The sequence below is a fragment of the Tachypleus tridentatus genome, chromosome 6, assembly GCF_004210375.1.
Source record: "Tachypleus tridentatus isolate NWPU-2018 chromosome 6, ASM421037v1, whole genome shotgun sequence".
Classification (NCBI taxonomy): Eukaryota; Metazoa; Arthropoda; class Merostomata; order Xiphosura; family Limulidae; genus Tachypleus; species Tachypleus tridentatus.
This window is the reverse complement of record NC_134830.1, coordinates 150,986,563-151,013,791: the sequence shown is the minus strand read 5'-3', so window position 1 is coordinate 151,013,791 and position 27,229 is coordinate 150,986,563. Positions and strand designations below refer to the sequence as shown.

Sequence of the window (27,229 nt, the reverse complement as noted above, 5' to 3'; positions counted from 1 at the left end):
TCTGAGGGTCGCGGGTTCGCGCCCGAGTCGCGCCAAACATGCTCGCCCTCCCAGCCGTGGGGGCGTTATAATGTGACGGTCAATCCCACTATTTGTTGGTAAAAGAGTAGTCTAAGAGTTGGCGGTGGGTGGTGATGACTAGCTGCCTTCCTTATAGTCTTACACTGCTAAATTTGGTACAAATAGCCCTCGAGTAGCTTTATGCGAAATTCCAAAAACAAACAAACTTGTTTTGTTTTATTTTCTTACATCAAAATATATTTGTGTTAAAAAAGAAAATTTGTGTGTCAATTTTGTTAGCAAATACAATAAATTTGATGCATTTTATCAACTTCTAAAATCAAATTTACGGTTATTTGAAATGAAAATACGTAACGTAGGTAACATGATAAATCAAAGGCTCGTTCGAGATAAAAGTATAATACGTAAGCACTTAAAAATGTTTTATGGCAATTTTTTATTAAATCTTGTATTGTGATAAAATTACGATTTTTGTTAATTGTGTAGTATTTTAACGTTCGAGAAAACATTATTTTATTAATACTGGTACTAGCTAACTTCAGCGTGATTTTTTTTTTTTTTTACTAGGCGAAACAATTTACATAAATAGGTGGCGTTACAAGTATACGACACACATGTGAAAGGTTTGTACTTTTAATTCACTTAGCATTATTTGCTCGGAAAGTGTGGAAATGAATAATTACGATAATGAACACTTAAGTTGGTGTGAAAAATTCAAGGTATGTTTAGTTGTAAAAAATTACTGAACCACTTTTAATTTAAGCACATTTAATGAATACTCGATAAAAAAAAAATGATTCCTACCTTACTGTTAAAATTCGTAGAATTTCTAACCAGTCTTTCACAAAAATTATATACTGGTTCTTGTCTGATTTAAGGTGTCCACTACAAGAACGTGTAAAGTTTTAAAATAGTTTTAAATATGTGTGTACGTAAATGTGTTTTAATAGGTTAGACTTCGGGCCGGCATGGCCAAGTGGTTAGGACGCTCAACTCGTAATCGTCACAGGTTTGAATTTTGGTTATATCAAACATGCTCTGCCTTTTATCCGTAGGATCATTATAATGTTACGCTCAATTCGTTAGAAAAAGAATAGCCCAAGAGTTGGCGGTGGGTGTTGATGACTAGTAGCCTTCCTTCTAGCTTTACACTGCTAAAATACGGATAGCTATCGCAGGTATCTCTCGTGTATCTTTGCACGAAATTCAAAAACAAAACAAAGTAAAACTTCAATATAAAACAACAGGTTTTAATTACATCACTTGAAATGTACCTCATCCTTATATTAATGCAGATAAACACAATAACATGATTTGAGATTACTGTTTTAATACCGACCATTGAGATGCTGATTTTCGTTACATTTCGTATGGATCGATCTTTTCATTCACATGTTCCAGGAACCTTTTATTCCCAGACGTCACAGGGATTTCCCATGATGTTTAAAAAATAGACCATGGATCCCCCATAAAATTAGAGGCTTCATTTGGAAGACTGAAATGAAGAAATTTTTGCGAGGCTAAGATACAGTTATGGGATTAGAAAAAATAATAGAAATACACATTTGATGACGATGAAGATAAGAAAAAATCCTTTAAATTCTGACCGAATAAGATTATCTTGTAAGTGTCCTCGTTTCCTTACGAGTCTTCAAATTCATTATGGCCGACTAAATCACCCGAATTTTGGGCTCTGGTAAAAAACTTACTTTATATTATGTATTTATTCTCTCTCTCACTTTATCTATCTGTATGTATGTGTATATATATATATATAAATAGATAGATATAAAAGTATAAAAAACATGTTTTTGTTATCTAACTACTCCCAGGCGAGTGATCAATTTCAACTACGTTCTGTGGAATGATACTTTGGAACAAGGGGCATGTTAATGGGGGTTTGCTATCCCTCAACCTTATTATTATTGTTATTGAGTATATTATATTTGACTAAGTTAACGATATCTGTATTGATAGATGGCGCAATGCTCTTTTACAACCACCAACATAATAGGTTCGTTTTAAATTTCTTGCAGATAGAAAATGGTTCTTTACGCTAACAGACAATGTTGTGAGAGCTTAGAGGGGGCAGCTACTCATTACTACTGTTGTCAAATCTTGGCCTGATTTTTTACCAACGAATAGTAAGATTGACAGTAGAATTATAACGTCTACCCTCTTGATAGTGGTGTGCATGTAAGAGAATGAGTATTAGAACCCGTGACCCGAATCAAATGCAAAGAGGAATTTATAATATTTATTCATTACGTCTTAATATGGCTAATTGTAACACATCTACAATTGATAAAATGATTCTTCCAAAGTTATAATTTCGGCCAAAACATTAGTTCGTAATTATGGGTAATGGTAGACGCATTTTTATACGTAAGTTTATTGTAATTATTTCGATTTGTATATATCAATTTATAGTTTAGAAGGGAGGGGGGCGCTTTCAAGTAGTTTGCGCGAAATCTAATTGAACGCGTTCAGAGTTTGGCTCTCTTTGGTAAAGATTTATTAACATTTTAATGCACAAACAACAAACAGTACATAAATACCACTTTTAATCTTTCACTTTTTAAGACTTATTAATATCCCTCCGCCACTGTGAAAACACATCAATATTGTAAATAATTTTTTAGATTTTCTTAGGGTGTAAGTAAAGACTTTTACGTAGGGTGTCACGTGTGCGTAGGTAGCATCGAGGAAACGTACACTGAAACGAGAGAATTTGATAGTTGAATAGCTTTAATAGCAACAATGTGTGAAGTGCCGCAACACCCACGATAGCAGCCACTAACATACAACCGCAACCAAATAGAATAAGTGAATAGTGTCAAAAATATAGAATAAAAATAAACACAGCAAAAACAAAACTCGTAGTCTTTACGAAATTGACAAAACACAAAAAACAACCAGAATTATATATGAATGGCACACCACTCCAGATTGCCCCATCGGCAGAATTTTTAGGTCTGACCTATGATTCAAAACTAACTTGGATCAATCATGTGAACGAAATTAAAAATAAAGTCTGGCGAAGAATGAACTATGCTAGAAGTCTAACTGGTGAAAGCAGTGGAGCATCTACAGATAGCATACTAAAAATCTATAAAACATATTAGACGTGTAATAGATTATGCAGCTCCAGCATGGATAATTGTAAGCAATAAAATAATTGAAACCCAGCTACAAACAATCCAAAACACACTCCTCACAACTGCATACAGAGTTCCAAGAGCTATATCATCTCAGTTCATTCACAAATACTCGAACATACCAACCATACCAGATAGACTCCTACATATTACAATAATGTACTTTAATAAGAATTGGATGAAAAACGAATTACTATGCGAACTAGACAGGTACCTCATACATGATGAAGCTAGTCCTAAATATATCTCCCCAGTTAACTTATTTTAAATATAAAAATAAAAAATATATATTAAATAATAATATATATATATATGTATTAAATAATAATAATAATAAATGCCACCAACAAACTTGACATTCTGCTGATAGAATAAAATAATCACTATATATGAGCCACAATACATGGGCATTGCCCTGAAAAGGATCAAAATAATATTTAGTTCTACAATTATAAATACCAATCCGTCAGGAGCATAAGTACGGGGAGGAGGAAGAGGTCATAGAGAACCTGACCCTCCAGGGTATGAACTTTTCTTACCCAAACACCGACAGACATTCAACAATGTATGTTCAGCCTAGTTGACGGGTGTCAATTTACGTATGCTTAATATTCGAAAACTAGTGATATTTTAAAAATGAAATTAGTTCTGTCAAAATGTAGCACTAAAATTTGTGCATAATTTATTTGTTTTAAAGAGCATTAGTAAGGCCAAACTTCAGGCCATAACCCGATATGTAAGTCATTTGTTTCTAGTTAAATATACGGTTGTATTTAAAAGATGCTAACACAACCTTAATGATATATACACATACTGTAATTGTATCAAACATCCAGTTTTTAAATCTAATAAATCAATTTGTTTTTGTTTTACAAGTTTAAATAAATGCGTAAAACTTGTTTTTTTTTTCTTTTTATGATGATGATGGATGAAATTCAGAGTCGAATCCTGAAATTTACAAAGGGTTAATACATTAATTGTTATAAATTTGAAGGTAACATAATTTCTAGGCTAATAATAAACGGGATTATTTTTTAGACTTAAATGTTTTTTTTTACTTTGCATTTTAAATATTATTTCAGATAGGTCTTTAAAAAAACCGCCATGAAATGGATATGTAATGTATATGGTCTATACGTTTCTAGTAAAACTGATTGTACCTTTACATTCATATTTAATATATTTTGTGCTCCAAAACAAAAATTCTTCCACAGTATAGGCAATGAAGATGAAATGTTATTTTAAACGAGTTTTATAATAAATCTTTGTACTTATTTAGCTTTACAGATCTGTGTAGACACTTAAATTCCAGTTTTAATATGATGCGTTGTGATTGTAACAATTAGAGCAACTCCTTGATCACAACTGGTAACTTTATGTAACTTATTTAGTGTATAATGTTGAAGATGTGTAATAATCAAAACTTAAAGTGCCTTTGAACATTTTAGAATGTTAGACTTGGTGAAAGGTGAATGGATGCTAGGGGGTAAATGTTCTGTAGCACATGGAAACCTCACAAAAGTATGTATGATTGTTCTCTTTTTTGAGCAACACGTGCTAAGTGTACTCTCTAGTTTCTTTATATCCTGGAGTGGAAGCCTAGCTCTTATTATTATTATTAAAAACAACAACACAGGATACACATAAAGGATGTGAGGTTGTGGCTTCAGAGGAAACCAAAGGAACAGGAAGTCTGTCTGTTGCATCATGTTATGTTAGACTTTGTGCTGTTAAACTGTGCCAGAGTTTTTAACTTAAATCAACACATTTCTTTCCTGTGTGTTGATAGTAAGCCAGATTAAAGTATGTCTCATTCAACTGAAGAATGTTCCAGTAAAAACTTGCTCCAAGGCCAAGCACAAAAGTGTTTACCTGGTCGGAGCATTTCTGTCAGGCGGAGGGAAAGTAGAGGACTTGAAATTGAAGAAAGGCTCAAACAATTCAGCCAAGAAAAACAGTTGATGCAAGTAGGGTTTTTGTTTTTTCTCGTTAGAAAGTTGTATGGTTTGCACACTAGCTCACAAAAATTGGTTTTACAAAACAAAATATTTGTTGGTTTTACAAAACAAAATATTTGTTTGATTTTGTGTACCTGTCATACCATCAATATGCAAAAAATAGTTCTATAGAAAACAAACAGTTTCAAAATAGATGTGTAACCAACCAACAGTAGGGTTGCCATCTGGCTTGTGTTTATGTATTTGCTGGTTTCCAGAAAACAATCTGTTTTTGATTTCTTTTGTGGGCCTAAATATTTTCTATTATCATGTTACAAGTGGATATCTGACGTTAAACGTTTCTGGGTCCAGTTATTGTTGTTACAGTCTTGTCACTTTTTCAGTTTGAGAGAATTTGTTAAACATGTTGAAAATATAGCTGCTGGGTGTTTTCCATATGGTGGGAGAGCTTGACAATGTGATACTATAAGCAACTTCATGTTAATAAAGTGTATTATTCTAAGTATCTGATTTTGTCCCTGTTGGAGGTGGAGATTGGTGATGTTTTTTCTGTGTTTTAAAACTGTTAACCTTTATCAGGAAGAACTTAAACCAGTTTCAGCACATTGAAAGTGCATTTGAATTTTAGGCTAGGTGATTGTGGTTTATTCTTCCTAATTGTATATTTACATTAGATTGGGTCTGCTGTGAAGTTGATGTTGGTTCTGATAAGTTTGTGATTCATAATACAGAAAGTTAAATTTTTTATTGGTTTTCTGTTCTTATTTGTACCTTGATAACAATAACAGATTATTCATTTTTACATGAAACTCTATAGACATGGTTGTATACAACTAGATAATCTATCATGCATTTAAAAGTATCATAAGCTGCTTGAAAAATTAATTTTTTTGTAGTTTGTAATTACAACATTATGTAACACAGACATAAATGTAATTTTGAACTAAATATTAGTGTTTGTGGTCCATTATGCAGTAAGTTAGAACTGATTCATAGCAAGTTGCAGATTGTGTTTATGGCAATATAAAAACTTTCAGAATAGGTTTATTTCAACATAGCAAAACCCAGAGTGGGTTTATGGTAATGCAGAATGTTTTGGTATGGTTTACGACTGTATGTTTAAACTTGGATCTTGGTTGTACTGTTTAAGAGGTTTTAATAGAAGCCATAACTGTACTTGAATAATGTTTGAACTTTTCTAAACAAATTGCTGGTAGATGTTCAGGTAATGCTGTGAACCAACAGTAGAGATTGACAGTGTTTCTTGTTAGACAGTAAATGATTTCAGGGAAAATTGGGGTTTGTGAAAATAAAATCATATTTGTATATCGGGTTCTCTTGCTAGATTTTATTTCCATTGATGTAAGAAGCTAAGTGAGAGATCAAAATAACCTTGTATAACATTCAAGGATCTCTCATTGTGTTTATTAACTTTACTATTTATAACTGTGACCCATTGTTCAGAACATGTAAGAAAAGTTCTTTAAAGTTGAAGACTTCACAAGAGAATAGGTCACATCTTTGTAATCTATTAAGGTTCTTTAACTTAATAATTAGGTACATTTCAAACCTTTATTCAACTCCAAGATGGCTGCAGCACAAAGCTAGTAGCTCACATTTAGAACAGATAAATGTACCCTCCTACAGTATCTTTTTCTCAATTGGTTAACCAGGCCACAAGCTGAAAGAAACAGGAATTTTAAGTTCAGAAATGGAAACCTGGTACACATATGTCATAAGTAATTCCTGCCACACCTGTACCGGTTCATTTCTCAGACTCGGTGTTTCAGAGCATATTGTATACTGTATGTTTTCTTGAGAATGATACAACCAGTGGAAAAAGGTTAATGAATTGTTTCATTTCTGTACTTTCCACAACAAAATAAGTAGTTAGATCATCTAGCCCACTTGTTAGCTATATGTCGCAGTAACTAACATGTTAAAAATTGTAAAAACAAGGTGAGCCATTAAACAAACTAAAGTGCATCACTTATGTTTCAAATCTACATTAATAAGGTGAACATTTTGAAACTTTTCACTGAAATAAATTGGATGTTTTAAATGTAACTGGGTTCCATTTCTTGTCATCTACCTGTAGTAACTGGAGAGAATACTTGCTACTGTTTATGTAAAGGTGTGTGTTTCATTGCTAGAGTGAGCTAACATATTGCATTCTGTACTTTTTAAGAATACTTAATGAATGACAAATTTTTGAGTAAACACATTTCAGTGTTTGTTTATAACTTTCTTGTATGACAAACAAAATGTAGAAGATAACCTGACTGAAAACAAAAATGAATTTTTCTGTTAAGGAAAATCCTAAACAAAGAGACTTCAAAGAACTGAGTGTGAGACCAGGAAGTGTGAAGGAACGTGCTCAGAAGTTAAATAAGCTTGCTGTGGAATCTGACCTTACCTGCAGGACCTTTTCATTTCCAGGGTCAGTTGCAGCAGAAAACAGAAGAAAAAGCAGTGTAGGGGTGTAATGTTTACAAGTAGCTAAAACTATATATTGTGTTTCAACCCTAACATACATCATATATTGTGTTTCAACCCTAACATACATCATATGTTGTGTTTCAACCCTAACATACATCCTAGCACATGGACTACAATTTAAGGGACCATCTAGTTTTTTAAGATTTAATTCTAACATACATCGTAGCACATAATGCTAGTAAAATGATGTCTTCTGCTGCTGCCAGTGTGATTTTATTCCTTAAGCCAGTGACTGTTAGAAAAATAAATCTTAGACTGTCTTTTTCAGATCTTACAACTAAGCCTTTTTGTTTTATTGTCATCACTATACTGCACAAAAGAATCAAAAGCTACCCTTACCTTATCCACTGTTAAAACGTTCACCACTGTGAAATAACTTATAAACTGGAATTTCCAACCTAATCATTTTTTATCAATTCCATTTATAACAGTTTTTAACATCTTGACACTCCTAATATCAGAATAATATAAATAAACCTAATTTTAAATTCTCTATGCTTATTTGTAAATCTGATGGACTTTAAAACTGATATTTATCTTGTCATGTTCTTATATTCTTTATTGCTTTACATAATGGCCAAAAATTTGATTGTCTAATGATTTATAACACGTGTAGATTCCACTACTGAATTTGTGTCTCTGTACAGAACTTCATCTAACATTTCACTTGACAATAACATTGCCTTATTTCTCTTCAAAACTGTACAACTCCTGATAAAAACCAGTACAGAGATAAATATCTCTTCTCTGTAACATATTTCTGCTGTAAGTTTAATCCTAAATTTAGAGAGATTTCTCAGTATCTTACAAGATAGTCTGTTGCACAGGAACACTGAATACTTGAGAGGGTAGGTGTGATGACTTGTCAGTGGTCAATGATGTTTAGAGTTTCATGTGAATGCGACACAAAAAGTTAAAACTATCTGACAGAGATTCCCAGTTTAATAGTCACTCGGTGTTTTATTTTACATTTCCTTTAAGACATTTTATGATTTATTTACTTGAATATTAATAAATTAATAAGAGATTTATAAATGTTATGCTATAAATTGAAATATAACAATGTGTATATTTTATATTTAAAGGGCTCTGATGATTACAGTTACTTCTTGGTTAATACGGTAAGTAAACATAATTCTATAATGTTTTATTCTTTCATATTAGTTATGCTATTGCTTACAATATTAGTGAAGCCTCTGATGTACTCACGACAATACTGTTGTATGTATAACAGTATGTAACACAAATTTGTTCCTGGATAGTATGTGTTATTTCTTAATTGCTTATGTTGTAAAAGTACAGAAAATGGCCATTATTCCCTTCAAACTTTACTTTTATGACCTGGATAATGAAATTTAGAAATTAACCTATTTTCTATGTAAAAAACGGGCAAATTTGCTCATTTTCATTTACATAAGCTCTGAATATAACAACATATGAATCAAGATTTAAACTTATTTATATTAAAGTTATACAAAAATGTTTAGAAGTGAGTAGTTTTTCAAGATTTGTGACTGTAATGTAAATAACTTTCATGTATCAGACCCCAAATATAGTCTCCCATTGTGTTTATGTTATACGCTCCATGGTAGTGGCATTCAGAGTCCAGTATATCTTAGTTGAAATGCTCACCTTGCTTCTCTGAGTATGCTTTCATGTTCTTGAATTTATTAAGATGAGCTTCAAGGATATGGACTTTCAGGGGCATCTTGCAGCCCATTTTGCCATAGTTCTTCACTAGACCCTCAACCAGTTCCACATAATTTTTGGCCTTGTGATTACCCAAGAAGCCCCAAACTACTGCAACAAAGCTGCTCCAAGCTTTTTTTCCTTCCTACTGAGCTTTTTGAGGAATCTGTGCACTCCAGGATCTTTTTTATTTGTGATCCAACAAAGACACCAGTTTTGACCTCTGCCTTAGACAGCTTAGGGAAGGTACTTGAAGACTGCAGACTCCTTATCAAGAGCTTTGACAAACTGTTTCACAAGACCCAATTTTATGTGCAATGGTGGGAATACCACCTTCTGGAGGTCCACTAGTGGTTTACACTTGACACTGTGCCTTCCCACAGTGAACTCAGTCTGTTGTGGCCAGTGCTTACTGTTGTAGTGCGCTGCAGTGTCCCTGCTATTTCAAAGGCAAAGGTAACAGGGAAACTTGGTAAAGCCTCCTTGGAGACCCATCAGGAATGCCAACATTTTGAAGTCTCTGATAACCTCCCAGCCATACTCATCATACTTCAAGGCTTCTAGCAAGATCTTGACACTGTTATATTCCTCTTTGAGGTCCAATGAATGAGCCAGGGGAAGAGACGGATACTTATTTCTGTTATGAAGCAGCACAGCTTTGAGGCTTCTGTATGAACTATCAATGAGGAGGTGCCTTGATGAGTAAAGAGGCTTGAAAAATGTTGGTGACGCTTCCTCTGACTTGCAACTTGCACATTTTCATCTAACAAATCCCAGTTTGTTGAGCCTAGATGTCAAAAGCTCAGCATTCGACTTTGTTAGACCAAGGTATCTGATCAAGTCATTGAGATCTCTTTAGTTGGGGTAGTACGAGTTTCTCTCACCAGCTGCATCTCTGAAATTGTAATCTGGATCTTTAACATCTACCTCCTCTTCTGATTTGCTATTCTGTTCTGAGGATGGCTGATTTCTCTCTAACAGAGTAGGCACAGGGAACTCAGGGCAGTGTTGCACTGGGGTGATGGATGATGGAAGGTCCAGATACATGATAGCAGATGCAGTCTTGCCAGCCCCATGTTTGGAAAGGTCCACCTTGCAGAAGTAGCAACTGCTTGAGTGGTCAATGGGTTCATGCCAAATTCTTGGAATAGTGAACTTCATGGCTCTCTTTTTCCCTTCTGTACCATCCTGCAAAAGAGCAAAATAAAATTATTATGAAGAATAGATTTATTTCATCCACAACTAATGTGTAAGAAGTTCGTGCAAAATATTTTATTTGTGATATTTTTTCTATACTATTTGAAAATTAAAAAAAATATATATTTAAATTTTAAAAGGTCTAAAATTTATATAATATAAAATCTTAGCATTCAAGCAAGCAAAAATTGTCAGTCTTACCTTCTAGAGATTTTCTGCAGTGCTCACAGGTAAAATACCCAGGGTTTGTCTTGATCCACGACAGGCATGCCGAAATATACTTTATAGGCTTCATACATTTTAGCAGATGTTGTCGCAGAGTACTTTTTACCTCTTGTCTTGATAAATTGACCAGATACATATCAGAATGCATCTGGAGAATGCTTGCAGCTTCTTGATGCCATCTATGATAAAATCAGATAGGTCTATGTGTTCACTTAGGCAGCTAGAACTAAACTGAAGTGGTGAGTGGTGAGCCCCTGTATATATATTATTATGGAAAGTTCTAGAAAATTCTGAAAGGTTCTTGAAAATTCTCATAAGTTCTACAACATTCTAGAAAATTCTTTATCAGCTACTCAGCACTGAATCTACCTGGAATGTTCTGGAAAATTGGTAAATTTGAAAATTTCATTAGCCAGGTCACAGGTTTTGTTATTTCTAAAACTTTGTCAAAAATATTCAGTCCCATTAATGTCTTAACTTTTTCACCCAATAACTACAGTTCTAAATAGATCTTTTACACTTTAAAAATAAAAACTTTTTACCACAAAATTGTAATCGGTTATCCTCTAGTTTGTGTTTTAAATTTATGAAACTGTTAACAGGAGCTGGATCGACGAGAAGAAGATAGCCTATAAAACTTTAACGCGTTTATTTAGATAAGTGGTATAGAAAAACACAACTTACAATAATATATTTATAGAAATATTTGTTTGGAAGTTCTTGGTTGAAAGAGACTTTCTTGAATATTTTGTTGATTTTGAGATGGAAAACACAATATTTAATTGTGGTTCATCAGACACGCAATACCAGTTTCAAATTATATTCTTACGTCCCATGTCATATGTTTGTGAATAATTCTCAACCCAAAATATTTTGAAACAAGAGGTTTGATCTTTCTTTAATGTATATTTAGATAGTCTAGTTAGGGGAACATTGTCTTTCAAAATAGGCTTAACTGACTTGTTTGCTGGGGTTTTGAAAGCAATTTTGTATCTTTTGTGGGGTTTTATCTAAAAATTAAATCAGGAATTATTAACGTTTTTTTTTTCTCATAATTGTATTAAAGTTATACACTTACTGATAAAATATTCTGGAGTGTTGAAAGAGTAAAATCGAAATCCGTATTGTTTATTCTCAAAGCTGGTAGATTATGAAATATATGAACTCCATTGGATTATTTTAAACTGTAAAGAATACGTTAAAACTGTAGCTGAAGTCTGTAGAATGTTCTCAAGAAAATCTAAAGCTTCAAACAAAGAAACTGATCATATGAAGGTACACACCTACTTGACAATGCTAACACGAACCCTTAAACATTAATACAAGTTCAGGGATGGTAGGCATTGTTTCCACCGAAGAACGGAGATTGTGTAGATAAGGACAGTATCTGTTGCATAGATAAACTGGCAAGATTTTAAAACTTGTGTATTGGTATGAATAAGAGGTTTGTATTCAATGCTAAAGAAATCATAGAGTTGGAGAGCAGACAAAGATGTCTCATTTTAAATAATCTTGTGTGATTTCTTATTAACAGGTAACTTTCTAAAAAATGGTAAATTTAGAGGTAATTGCTTTTATCATTGGTACTTTACCTTGGTACTTAATGTATTTGGTTAAAATTATTATGCTGAATTATGTTACATAGTCTTATTTAAAAAATAAATTACATAAATCTTACAATGGTGATTATAAATACCAGTTTACTGCAAGACAACGACAGTGGGTACTAAAAGCGTCTCGGGCGGATTATCATTCATTGTTACGGCTTCTAAAAGAAGAACCCAAGCTTGCCTCCTTCAAGGTTAGTGGAATAGTTGTTTGCCCTAAGGAAGAGTGCATCAGCTAAGAACATTCTAAAAATATTCAACATCTAATTCTTCTCATAGTTCTTGCATACAGGTTACTTAATTTTATGTTAAAATGTGATACAAGTTTCAATAATATTACAATTAATTACTTCTTTCTCTTTAATCCATAATTAATATTTTGGAAGAAAAAAAAAATTGTGGTCTTCTTCACTCAAAGATGTGTCGATAGGAACGTATAGCTTTAATTGTTCTTACAATAATGAGCCAAGTTTCCAAACCCAGTAGATGTTTAGAGATGGTGTTGCTGTTCATTTGATGCAGAGGGACGCTACTTACTGTCGTGCATATTGTCTGCTTTTAATGAATATCAGCATGCCTGGCTGATGATTGTTTAGGGTTACAAATAATCTATATCTAAATGACAAACATTGAGAGATTGTAAATTAATACAGCTTTTGATTGCATTATCAGTGTTACCAGAGCAATCTTCAATCAGATACTGGTGGAACATTTAGACATCTGTTATGGAGAATGGTGAAGAAAAACTGTTCTTTTTCCTAACCCAAATTGTTATATTCAGTTTAACCAAGTTTTCTAACTCAATCACATCTTTGAGTCATTGGCATAGACCATATGCAAACTTTGTGCGTGTGTGTATATATATATATAAAGTAGTTTATATTAATAACAAGTGTGAGTCAACAATAAATGAACATTGAGTGTTAGCTGGTAGAATACATTAACTGACATTAAGAATATAATTTTCAAACTATTTTTAATGTTTTTCAGAGGTTCTTGAGTACCCCTATGGGGGTACATATGCTACAGGTTTAACCAAATATCCAACATCTGATGGCACAGCATGCATGTTAATGTATGAGGTTTACATAGTTTTGTTTTTTCTATAAGGTCTTTCAATGTCTTAATAAATTGTGTATGTATGTACGTGTGTGTGTATATCTTTAAGTTAATATTGTTTGTTTTTTCCATGACAATCTACACTTTCTCTGCTAGGACTTCATTACTGTAAGTATACCATTTTCATGTTTTTCTATTAAAAACTTTAAATCTTCACATGAATGTGTCTCGTAGATTAATATCAACAGTTGATAATTAAATAATGTTCACAGCTGTTAAATGTAACCAAGCTATTTTGGTCATGAGTACAATAATCACGATTAGCAACATGTTTACCGAAAGTTTCAGAAGGTGTAATTCTATATGCAAAAACGGCTCGTTTGGGTTGAGAAAATATTTTACATAGAAGAGCGAACAACGTTTCGACCTTCTTCGGTCATCGTCAGGTTCACAAAGAAAGAGGTAACTGACCGGGAGCTGACCACATGTTTGAAAGGGGTTGTGTGACTGTGTGTCGAAATGTAGAGGGCGGTATTAGATGTTTGAATATATAATTTTATTTATTTTATTATATTAATATAGGTATAAAGGTGTTCCTTTATATTGGTTTATTTTGGGTTTAAGTTGTTGTATAAGTAAGGCTTCTTTGATTTTGCGTTTGTTTATGTTTGTTTCTTTATTTAGTATTTGAGTGTTTTCTATGGTTATGTTGTGTTTATTTGACTTGCAGTGTTCGAAAACGTGTGAAGGTGACTTTTTATGTTCTTTGAATCTGGTTTCCATTTCCACACAACCCCTTTCAAACATGTGGTCAGCTCCCGGTCAGTTACCTCTTTCTTTGTGAACCTGACGATGACCGAAGAAGGTCGAAACGTTGTTCGCTCTTCTATGTAAAATATTTTCTCAACCCAAACGAGCCGTTTTTGCATATAAATTTCTCAACAAGTGGGTTTCCCGACATCACTGATTATTATTTCATCACAGGTGTAATTCTGTCTTCAGCTTTAAAAAAAAAAAAAGTGCATTATCTTGCATGTGTGTATTCACAGCTTGTGTCTGATTATGAACTTCAAGTTATTTTTAGTTTTCATTTAGTGTTGTGTTTTTTTAACTGGAATCCTAAGTGTTGTTTGTTCTCAGATTGTTATAAAAACTTAATATAAACGAAGCCATTGCTCTTAAAAGAATGTATCATTGTTAGTTCACATCTAATAGTTAAATACGTTAAAGCTGGATATCGTAGAATAAGGAGCATTGTAGCTCATTATGGTTTGTTAATTTTATTAAGTTTATATCCATGTACTTTTTAAAATCTGTTATTTAGAAAATGTTTTATTTCCTGTGTCAAGTGTATTACAAGGTTGGAATTAAGTAAATATTGAACTTAATATTGTATGTAAGGGTTGTGTATGTCTTTGATAGAAAACCTGCCATAAGAAAAGTTAATTTAAAATTTTTGATGAATTACCTACAGTACTTACTTTGGAAAAAAATGTTTTTATTATTTATGTAAAGAATTCTCTCAAAAAGTGTAAACTTTATGCAAGAATATTTAAACCTAAGTTGTTAATACAATAAAAAATGTAAGGATTTTTTATCTTTTAGAATTTCTTGATTTCTTCAATCTAGAAATCCTTAAAGATGACCAGTGTTAAGTTTAGGGTTTGTGAAAGAACAATATTTTGGTTCTAAAATTACCCCAGGTAAATCACATACATTCTTTGGAGCCACTGGCTTACGCCTGAGGAAACATCTGTTCTTGACAGGTGTAATTTCACTAATTAAAAACAACTGTATTTCTCATACATGTGTGATGACAAGACCTTTTCAAACTTCTGATAGTATGTTCTAATAATATATTAGATAGTTTAAAATGGTGCTTCTGTAAGATGTAGGAAAGCAAGTGAAATCTTGCAGAGAACTGGATAAAATTTTAACTGTTTGTAAGTCAAGTTAAATTGTGATCAAATTCTAACTCTAGTTTTATCTTTTTCATGCTTGAACCTTTTGAACTGACATTCTCAATCAGGGGGTAAGTGTGACCATTCTCTCTTAATACGTGTACAGGTTAACCAAGTAATTAAATGAAATAATTAAAGTTGGTCAAATCTTTGGTTATTAGTTGAATGAGAAAATAATCTCTACATGCTGTTCTGTTGTATTCCTGTTCTTACAACACGTGTTATATAGAACAGAAAGAAGAACATAAGTTTATTTGTCCATTTTGAAATCTTTGTGTAGTAGTTCCCCACTGTTTAGTCACAATAAATTATCAACATCTGGATATACTGTGTAAAGTAATACTTGTGCAAAATTCATATAGTTTATGTAAGGTCTGTTCAAATTCTCATGAAGTTTACTAGCTGGTTTGAAAGTGTGTATGACTACTGGAACTGTTTTAATTTTTTGGTTTGTAATCTTTGTTATCTGTATTCATTAACATGCATCCAGTCACACACAGCCTTCAACACTTTCTCTCATCTGAAAAAATACGAGATTACACAACTGATCAATTTAAGCTGATGTATGTACTACTTTCAGTAATGAGGTTTCATAAAGAAAACAGAAACCTCTTTATCTACATATACTCAAGTGAAATAACCAGTGATCTGGAACAAATGCATAATGGAATAAGAATCTGAGTATGAACAAACTTTGTCATATGTATAGTTGTTATTATTATACGTATAGTTATTAAAAAGCAATAATATTGACGTGAGAATAGGTTCTTATTTATAAAGGTAAACTGTGTACACTGCTACATGTTATTTTTTTTAGTAACTTCATTCATAATTTTCCAGTTTTATGTCCTTTCTTTTTTACTTTTTTTATGTTCTGGTGTTTGTTACTATTCATTGGGTGTTGTTTGTCGTCATCTGATCCGACCTGTGATTTTTGTGGGATTTTTACATGACAGTTTGTAAGTATAGTTTTCTCACTGGTTACTAGTGTTTTATAATGGGTGAGAGTTAACCCAGGTAAATGTGTACTAGTTGGAGCACTGAAATAAACTGATCTCCAGTTATAATAATGTAACCATATACGAAATGTTTCTGTAACACCAGAAGTGGTTGGTTGGTGTTTAGAAATTAAAGTGATAGCTAATTAAGGTACTATCGGTCACTGTACAGAACAATAGATGACTAAAGTACTAATTTTCACAATTGATCCCTGTATAATTTGATGATAAATTTTATTCCAAGAAATTTCAACTCAATCTCTTTTTTTTCTTATCTCATGAAACATTTGTTGTGGTATGTATGCATACAGTTTATCTTCTGTTTCCAAGTGTAAGATAAGAAAAACTTAGTGTAATTAATATCATAAAACTTAAAGCTGTTTGTGATAGTTGTAAATTTTTTTTTTAATTTTTATTAAAAGTAATAATTTTGTTAGTGTCCAGATTCAGTTAACAGGAATTAGTGCATTTAATTTTTATTAAAAGTAATAATTTTGTTAGTGTCCAGATTCAGTTAACAGGCATTAGTGCATTTAATTTTTATTAAAAGTAATAATTTTGTTAGTGTCCAGATTCAGTTAACAGGCATTAGTGCATTTAATTTTTATTAAAAGTAATAATTTTGTTAGTGTCCAGATTCAGTTAACAGACATTAGTGCATTTAATTTTTATTAAAAGTAATAATTTTGCTAGTGTCCAGATTCAGTTAACAGACATTAGTGCATTTAATTTTTATTAAAAGTAATAATTTTGCTAGTGTCCAGATTCAGTTAACAGGCATTAGTGCATTTAATTTTTATTAAGAGTAATAATTTTGTTAGTGTCCAGATTCAGTTAACAGGCATTAGTGCATTTAATTTTTATTAAAAGTAATAATTTTGCTATTGTCCAGATTCAGTTAACAGGCATTAGTGCATTTAATTTTTATTAAAAGTAATAATTTTGCTAGTGTCCAGATTCAGTTAACAGACATTAGTGCATTTAATTTTTATTAAAAGTAATAATTTTGCTAATGTCCAGATTCAGTTAACAGGCATTAGTGCATTTAATTTTTATTAAAAGTAATAATTTTGCTAGTGTCCAGATTCAGTTAACAGACATTAGTGCATTTAATTTTTATTAAAAGTAATAATTTTGCTAATGTCCAGATTCAGTTAACAGACATTAGTGCATTTAATTTTTATTAAAAGTAATAATTTTGCTAGTGTCCAGATTCAGTTAACAGACATTAGTGCATTTAATTTTTATTAAAAGTAATAATTTTGCTAGTGTCCAGATTCAGTTAACAGGCATTAGTGCATTTAATTTTTATTAAAAGTAATAATTTTGCTAGTGTCCAGATTCAGTTAACAGGCATTAGTGCATTTAATTTTTATTAAAAGTAATAATTTTGCTAGTGTCCAGATTCAGTTAACAGGCATTAGTGCATTTAATTTTTATTAAAAGTAATAATTTTGTTAGTGTCCAGATTCAGTTAACAGGCATTAGTGCATTTAATTTTTATTAAAAGTAATAATTTTGCTAGTGTCCAGATTCAGTTAACAGACATTAGTGCATTTAATTTTTATTAAAAGTAATAATTTTGCTAGTGTCCAGATTCAGTTAACAGGCATTAGTGCATTTAATTTTTATTAAAAGTAATAATTTTGCTAGTGTCCAGATTCAGTTAACAGGCATTAGTGCATTTAATTTTTATTAAAAGTAATAATTTTGTTAGTGTCCAGATTCAGTTAACAGGCATTAGTGCATTTAATTTTTATTAAAAGTAATAATTGTGTTAGTGTCCAGATTCAGTTAACAGGCATTAGTGCATTTATTGGTTCACAGTGGTGATAGGTTATATGTCTATTAATGTGCACCATTACAACCAGTGTGTGTAACTGAATTTTGTGACATTTCTCTTAGTTTCTTGAGGAATAGTGTTTTTATGCATGTATCAATGTGCACCGTTACAATCAGTGATTCTAACTGAATTATGTGATGTATGTGTGACAGCATTTCTTATGATGGGTCATGTGTTTGTTAACTGGCCCATTACAATCAATGCTTACAATTGAATTGTGTGTTGTATATGTGACAGTGTTTCTTATGATGGGTCATGTGTTTGTTAACTGGCCCATTACAATCAATACTTACAATTGAATTGTGTGTTGTATATGTGACAGTGTTTCTTATGAGAACCAAAAGTAATTTTGCTGGTACAATATGTTAGGTTAAGTGACAAGAATGAGGTGGAGGCAGCTTGAGGTTTAACTGGCAGTGTTGGTAGATATTATTATTTTGATATAAACATATGATGCATTGTCTACAAGTTCATAACATTTCGTCTCCAGAACTCTCTACACTGGGCTGCTAAACATGGGAACACTGATGTTATCAAGTTGATAGTTGGTGTACATAAAGTCGATGCAAACACTGCATACGGTAACTTACGATTAGTACTTCTGCAGGCAAATTCCTGTTTTATGGATCAACTAATTGTATCTGTAAATGAACTTTGTAGCTAAATAATGGAAGTTTTCCAGTTTTATTAAAGATTAATAGTTCTTACCATTTCTAGTAATAATAATGTTGTGTTAGAAAATATCTGTTCATGAAATATTGAGAAATACTGGCTCATAAAAGAGTTTTATTGTTATTATTTTAACATGTTCGTAATTCTTTTCTATGGTTATAGTAATGATATATAAAGATAAAAAGAGTAAATGCTATGCCTTACCTCACACACACACACACACACACACACACACACACACACACACACACACACACACACACATGTTTACTGTAATAATATAAATAATTGATAGAGATATAAAACAGTCTTTGATTTTGGTTTTATATTTTGAGAGATCAACCAACCTTATAGATATGTCATTCCGTAAGTTAATCATGAATTGTATTTGTTTTATTTTTGTAAACTGTAAACAACAGAAGGTTTATTACATTTTTTACTGATGTTGCTCTAATTTAGTTTTCATTTTTATGACTCTTTTACAGCATGTTTTACAGAATTCAATATGAATATATGTTTAATTTAAGAGCAGTTTTTCTTCATGAGTATTCAGGTCTTCAGTGCTGAACAAGAAATGAAGCAATAGTAACATATATCGCATGTACTTATCAAACTGCCCTCTGTTTATCAACAAGGGAACTACTTTTAGCTTTCCATGTGATTAACCTACTGACTTCTGATTTGCTGTATAGGATACAGTCTACCTCTGGCAGTTAGATGAGAGGGTACCATACACTGAGTAGGGCTTACAAAAATTCTGTTCAAATTACGAACGGGTGTTGTTAATGGGTTAAAATAGTCATCATGTTAACTTCTACCCAGTCTTTCTACTGCTATAGTCAAAGTAAAAAGAAAAGTGAAATTTTTTTAGCACAATGAAAAGTTAGTTCTTTGTTAGGACTTTCAGTCAACTAGTTTTAGGTAACCCTAATAATGGTAATTGTGTCATCAAAACCAGTTAGATTAAATATCTAATATAGATTTTATCTGTATTTCACCTAAAAACATTGTATTTCACTACTGATGTAGTTTTTATATAATTAAAAGATAATTGTATTATTATAACTAAAACATATTTATCTCTTTATTTGTACACTATATATATAAAACACTTCTATGCATTACCTACATCATTCTGCTAAATATTAAATGTTTTGTATTAAAGTTGTTGAAATATCATTCTAACCATTCACTTGTGGTTACATTCTTGTCATTATTGTTCCATGTGTAATTTACTGTATTTTTTGTTGTTGTTTCTGTTATGACTTCTTCCTGTGGAATTTGTTTGACTTATTTCATCAATAAGCAAGTAAGTATGAAGAGTTGTTTTTCCTTTAACTGAGTTTATTTATTATTTGGGACAAATCTATTTTAGACATAAAACATACAATTGTGAAGTATTTGTTACTATCGGTTTCTATGGCTGCGGCTGAACTTGCAGCATATCTAGTTTAGTCACAAATGTGAAGCGTTTGTGTACTGTAGGTTTTTATAGCTGTGGCTGTTTGAAGATTTGAAGTGTTTGTGTACTGTAGGTTTTTATAGCTGTGGCTGTTTGAAGATTACGTGAAGTGTTTGTGTACTGTAGGTTTTTATAGCTGTGGCTGTTTGAAGATTACGTGAAGCGTTTGTGTACTGTAAGTTTTTATAGCTGTGGCTGTTTGAAGATTACGTGAAGCGTTTGTGTACTGTAGGTTTTTATAGCTGTGGCTGTTTGAAGATTACGTGAAGCGTTTGTGTACTGTAGGTTTTTATAGCTGTGGCTGTTTGAAGATTAATTCTTGAAAGAGCATACATTTTACTGTGAACGTAATTAAAACTAAAAACTGATGTTGTAATGAGTACAGCTATTAGAATGTACTGTATTCTTGCTTAGAAAGAGTAGAATACGTTTTTCTTCAGACCAATACCTTGCCAGTAATTTTAGACCACAAATACAGTAATATCTCGCAAAGGTCCAGCCAGCTCAGATGATTTTAGGTTAATCCTAAATCATATACTATACTAATAATGCAAGTTCATGTCTTTAATAAAATTAAAATAACAGAAAATTAAAAGCAATAAAAGTAGATATATTAACATTCTAACCTATGGGTACTTTTAACAAAATGAACCTGTTTTGTTGAAAGTAAGGCTTAGGTCTAGTTAAATTTTTTAATGTGACAGATGTAAAATGTTTATATTTCAGTGTTGTGGAAATACACATTAAGAGTAATGCATCTTTCAAATATTTAATGAAAATGTAATTAGTTTAAAATATGAGCCACCCACCTTATTTGTAATGTTTTGTGATCTTGTATTTGTCAATGTATTAAACAAGGACAAGCTTGTTAGCCACTAGCATGTCACTGTCAAATTATCTTGATACAAATGACCACTTGCAGTGATTGTTTTGAAGTATCATATTTGTCTTCATAAACATTTTTAACTTATGTGATGAACTGAACCTTGTAATTCAACACATTGTTTGGTTTCTCTGGTTTTTAAAAGTGACATTACTAATGTGGACAACTTGTTTCTTAAATGAAGAACTAATCTTTAAACAACAATTACAGATATAACTTTTAAAATTAAATTTACTTTGTAAACAATGAGCATGTTTGTCAGCTTTTTAAATATAACCAGTTTAAACTTCTGTACAAATTATTTGGATAAAATTTAAATGTGTCATAATTTTGAAGACATAACTAATGAAAACTTAACATTATTATTTTTTCTGTATTAAGTTGTTTCTAGTACTTTTTTTATAAATGAAAATGGTGGCCCTTTTAATCTAGGAAGTTGGGAGAGATCAGTATGTAAAAATATAGCATTGTCATTATTAAAGTTTTATGTTCTGTTGAAGCCGGTATTATTATTTGATTTTTATGTACGAGGTTAAGGTTCATTGAAGTTTTAACAAGTCTCAAATACAAATATATTAACCCTTAATGATAGAACAGATTTGAGTTGCTTGTTAAACATCTGGTTTAATGATAAAACTTTTTTTTTTCTCCTTCAACAACTGTGGCAACTTCACATATCATCACTTTCAGGGGGTAAGTACATCTTGTGTATATTGAGTAAACTGTCGTTAGCTCTGTATTAAGATAGGTGACTTAGAATATTAAGCTACCAGTAGAAGAAAGAAAATCAAAATGTAATAAAAATCGCTGCTTGAAATTGTCTGTTGGACTTTAAAACTTCCTAAGAATGTTTTGTTTTTTCATATTTTTATTTTTAACTTGCAGATAAGTTCTGTTCTGAAAGTTGGTTTATCACTGATCTGTTTAATTGTTAAATAAGTATAGATTCTGTATTATCTCAGTCAGTGACAAGTGTTGATTTTGTAATAACTCTTATTAGTGACAGGTGGTATATCCACGAATTTACCAAACTTTTCGAGTCTGATTTACAAAAACAAATGTTGTCAGATCAAGTCATCCGGATTGTTTGTTTATTACAGAATTATTCACTATAGGCATTAATATTTCTGTATAATTTTTACTATTGGAAACTAAGTCGTAATAAATACACATTAATTATGAAGACCGAGAGAGATTCTTGTATTTGCTAATAAAATTGGTCAGTTTTTTATGATTATCATGTTAAGTCAAGAAGATTATTTTTAGCTAAGTAGGTGAATGTTTATTTTTGTTTTCTTGTTCAAGTGTTCTAAATTCTAAATTGGATATCATTATTATTATCATAATTAAAACAAATCTTGGTAGATTCAAGTTTCACATTTGTTTCAGAAGAGTTAAATGAAGTAATTACAAACACAGAAGTATTTATATGTTTACTTAACTTCAGGGTTATACAGCTCTTCATCTTGCTGCAATGGCTGGACATACAGGGGTCATGGAGTTATTGACCAACACATATGGTAAACCATTTGTTGATTAATCTGGCAGTACTTTTTACTGTTTATTTGTTACTGGAACATTTTGTAACTTACCTGTCAGGCTAGTGTTGCTTTGATTTTATTACTATTAAACAGAAAAGGAATGTTGTTGTTTTGCTTTTAAACGTATTTCTATACTCCAATAGTATGCATGGAATATATGATAGTGACACACAGGTCTAATAAGAGTTTCAACATGGTAACCACAAGTTTGATAATTTTATTTCAGGTTCTATACACGACATACACATATATTATAAAGATAATCCTACACCAAATATAAGCATGCAATCTGATTTCTGCACACTTAGTTTCACCAGGAAAAAAAAAAATCAAACAATTTAGAAACAAGTGTTTGAACTTAGACCTTATAAACCTATGATTATTTGTGAAAACCGTTATCTCTTTATTCTTTTAAGATTCTTAAATAATATATCCTGCATGGGTTTTTTAAGTTGTTTCCATGCTTTGGAATTGGTGACAAAAATTTACTCTGATAATCTATTTAACTGTTCAGCAATTAGATGTTTCATTCTGAAGGAATATGGTGAAGAAATTAGTTAATATTAGATATTTTATTCTCTAGGAATATTGTGAAGAAATACAATTTATATCAGATATTTCATTGTGTAAGAATGTTGTGAAGAAATATAGTTCATATTAGAAACTTCATTCTCTAAGAATGTTGTGAAGACATTAGTTCATATTAGAAACTTCATTCTCTAAGAATGTTGTGAAGAAATATAGTTCATATTAGAAACTTCATTCTCCAAGAATGTTGTGAAGACATTAGTTCATATTAGAAACTTCATTTTCTACGAATGTTGTGAAGACATTAGTTCATATTAGAAACTTCATTTTCTACGAATGTTGTGAAGACATTAGTTCATATTAGAAACTTCATTCTCTACGAATGTTGTGAAGACATTAGTTCATCTTAGAAACTTCATTCTCTACGAATGTTGTGAAGACATTAGTTCATATTAGAAACTTCATTCTCTACGAATGTTGTGAAGACATATAGTTCATATTAGAAACTTCATTCTCTAAGAATGTTGTGAAGAAATATAGTTGATATTAGAAACTTCGTTCTCTAAGAATGTTGTGAAGACATTAGTTCATATTAGAAACTTCATTCTCTAAGAATGTTGTGAAGAAATATAGTTGATATTAGAAACTTCGTTCTCTAAGAATGTTGTGAAGACATTAGTTCATATTAGAAACTTCATTCTCTAAGAATGTTGTGAAGAAATATAGTTGATATTAGGTGTTTCAATTAACCTGTAATTGAAGATTCCAGCTGTAGAACTTAAACTGAAAAATGATAACAGTGGAACCTGCTAATCTACTTGCAATATATTAATTTTTTGTGATAATTTACTTTGGTTGATTGTATTCAACAAAGAAATGTGAAATGGATGTGATTTTGATTTTTTTTCTGATTTATTGTTAGTTCTGTGATATGAAATGAGTTACTCTTTCAGGTGCTGATCCAGATATCAGAGATTATAGTGGCAAAAAACCACATCAGTACTTGAAGCTCAGCAGACAGACATCAGATAAATCCACTGGGTCATGTAAGAAGCAGAGCCCGCCATCTTCTCCTCTTCCGTTTTCTGTCGAAAATTCGACATTAATTCAAAATACTTTACATACAGGCTTTCGGAATAACTTATTTTTTCGCAGTCCTTTGCAACAGTCGTTTCGTCGAGCTTCTAAACCAAGTCTTATGAGATCAAACTCTCAGTCAAAGCACAAATCACATCGTTAGTCATGTGTGAGAAATACTGAAACATTTCTTTTTGGGATTGTTTGTAAATACAAGTACAGCTTTTAACAGAATATTAACATTGTGTGTCTAAAACTGAAGAATAGTAATATCATAGCTGTTGTCTGTTAAACTCTGGAACATCAACAAAGTATCCATTGCTTTTGTTAAACTGCAGAATGCTAACAGTTTAACCGTTGCTTTTGTTAAACTGAAGAATGCTAACAGTTTAACCGTTGCTTTTGTTAAACTGCAGAATGCTAACAGTTTAACCGTTGCTTTTGTTAAACTGCAGAATGCTAACAGTTTAACCGTTGCTTTTGTTAAACTGAAGAATGCTAACAGTTTAACCGTTGCTTTTGTTAAACTGAAGAATGCTAACAGTTTAACCGTTGCTTTTGTTAAACTGAAGAATGCTAACAGTTTAACTGTTGCTTTTGTTAAACTGAAGAATTCTAACAGTTTAACTGTTGCTTTTGTTAAACTGAAGAATGCTAACAGTTTAACCATTGCTTTTGTTAAACTGCAGAATGCTAACAGTTTAACCGTTGCTTTTGTTAAACTGCAGAATGCTAACAGTTTAACTGTTGCTTTTGTTAAACTGAAGAATGCTAACAGTTTAACCGTTGCTTTTGTTAAACTGAAGAATGCTAACAGTTTAACCGTTGCTTTTGTTAAACTGAAGAATGCTAACAGTTTAACCGTTGCTTTTGTTAAACTGCAGAATGCTAACAGTTTAACCGTTGCTTTTGTTAAACTGAAGAATGCTAACAGTTTAACCATTGCTTTTGTTAAACTGCAGAATGCTAACAGTTTAACCGTTGCTTTTGTTAAACTGCAGAATGCTAACAGTTTAACTGTTGCTTTTGTTAAACTGAAGAATGCTAACAGTTTAACCGTTGCTTTTGTTAAACTGAAGAATGCTAACAGTTTAACCGTTGCTTTTGTTAAACTGAAGAATGCTAACAGTTTAACCGTTGCTTTTGTTAAACTGCAGAATGCTAACAGTTTAACCGTTGCTTTTGTTAAACTGAAGAATGCTAACAGTTTAACCGTTGCTTTTGTTAAACTGAAGAATATTATCATTGCAACCATTATCTATGTTAAAGTAAAGTATGCTCACAACGTAAACAATGTTTGAGTTAAATCGAGGAATGGTATGGCTCCTGTTATTTCTTTAATATGTGTAGTATCAAGAAGAGTGTTTACAATAAGTTGTGATATCATAAAGAACAGATAAGCTGTAGAAAACACTGATTATCACACTTTTGTCCCCAGGTGAGTTTTATCGTGCTATGTGAAATGTATTTTAGTAAATAAATGAGAAATGTCTTTTTAAACTGAAGAATATTAAACTCATTCCTTGTCTCCTGAAACTGAGATTGAACCAAAGAACCTTCTGTTTGATGTCCAAGGCTTTTCACCAACTAATTCCAAAAGTTTCCCATTATTGCTTTATGCATTGCCAAGTGAATTTCGAAGTTATATACTCATGATTATTCGACATATCTTTTCCTCGCTACAGTGAATAATGACCACTGTCAGTTCTCTTCATAAATGATGGAGGCTGTACAATTGGGTATGTCATTTGTATGTTTTAAACTGTAGAATGTTAACATTGTAACTACTGTCTGATTTAATGTTAAGAAATAAAGTTGTAACCACTGTTTGATTTACTTGGAAGAGTATTAACAGCTTAACCATTGCCTGTTGTAATCTGAAGAACGTTAACAGCTTAACCATTGCCTGTTGTAATCTGAAGAACGTTAACAGCTTAACCATTGCCTGCTGTAATCTGAAGAACGTTAACAGCTTAACCATTGCCTGCTGTAATCTGAAGAACGTTAACAGCTTAACCATTGCCTGTTGTAATCTGAAGAACGTTAACAGCTTAACCATTGCCTGCTGTAATCTGAAGAACGTTAACAGCTTAACCATTGCCTGCTGTAATCTGAAGAACGTTAACAGCTTAACCATTGCCTGTTGTAATCTGAAGAACGTTAACAGCTTAACCATTGCCTGTTGTAATCTGAAGAACGTTAACAGCTTAACAATTGCCTGCTGTAATCTGAAGAACGTTAACAGCTTAACCATTGCCTGTTGTAATCTGAAGAACGTTAACAGCTTAACCACTGTCTGATTTAATCTGAAAGATGCTAACAATATGATCATTATGTTCCATCCATAAATGATGTTGGCTGTAGAATGTGGTTAGTTTTTAGGTTTGGTTTTGTATGATTAACAGGGGTTAGATTTTATCCTAAAGATAAATAGTGTTTACAGCTGTTTTGTCACGAAGATATGGGAAAAATCATTCAACCAGTTTTTGTAGGAACTGGTAACAAGAATCGTTACATATGGGAAATTCGATCCATATTTGAAAAAAAATGTATATATTTTTGGGTACAACTAGCTACACTTTAGCTCAAAATACAAAATGACTGTAAATATATAACACAGTAAGGATTTGCATATTCAGCAAGATTGAAATACTATAGTTTCGTAGTAGCTTGACCTCCTCTCCAAAAACAAAAGCTCGAATTGTTTCTTAATTATACGAGATTTTTCGTGGAATTTAACACCTCATTCAGGGTACCCTACCTTACGTTATTTATTTTCATTTTTGTTTTACAAATATCTCATCAAGCTATAATAAAAAGATCGCCATGTGTCTCATCTCTGGGCATATTA

The 27,229-nt window shown here is 31.7% G+C and overlaps 1 protein-coding gene across 3 annotated transcripts; it reads left to right on the top strand.

Moving 5' to 3' along the window:
- Window positions 1–630: 630 nt before the first annotated feature.
- On the top strand, window positions 631–25,883 carry LOC143254056 (uncharacterized). 3 transcript variants are annotated; one of them, XM_076508802.1, is made up of 7 exons: window positions 631–740; window positions 7,450–7,611; window positions 8,722–8,757; window positions 12,447–12,548; window positions 18,706–21,925; window positions 22,680–22,752; window positions 24,255–25,883. In XM_076508802.1, the coding sequence occupies exons 1-5, from the start codon at window positions 693–695 to the stop codon at window positions 18,877–18,879; spliced, it is 522 nt and encodes a 173-aa protein (XP_076364917.1). In that variant the 5' UTR covers window positions 631–692; the 3' UTR covers window positions 18,880–21,925; window positions 22,680–22,752; window positions 24,255–25,883. The 3 variants fall into 3 exon arrangements, with proteins under 3 accessions (XP_076364917.1, XP_076364914.1, XP_076364916.1); XM_076508799.1 differs by lacking the exon at window positions 631–740 and adding an exon at window positions 4,885–5,146; XM_076508801.1 differs by lacking the exons at window positions 631–740; window positions 18,706–21,925; window positions 22,680–22,752; window positions 24,255–25,883 and adding exons at window positions 4,889–5,146; window positions 13,570–13,764; window positions 14,398–14,766.
- The last annotated feature ends 1,346 nt before the right edge of the window (window positions 25,884–27,229 follow it).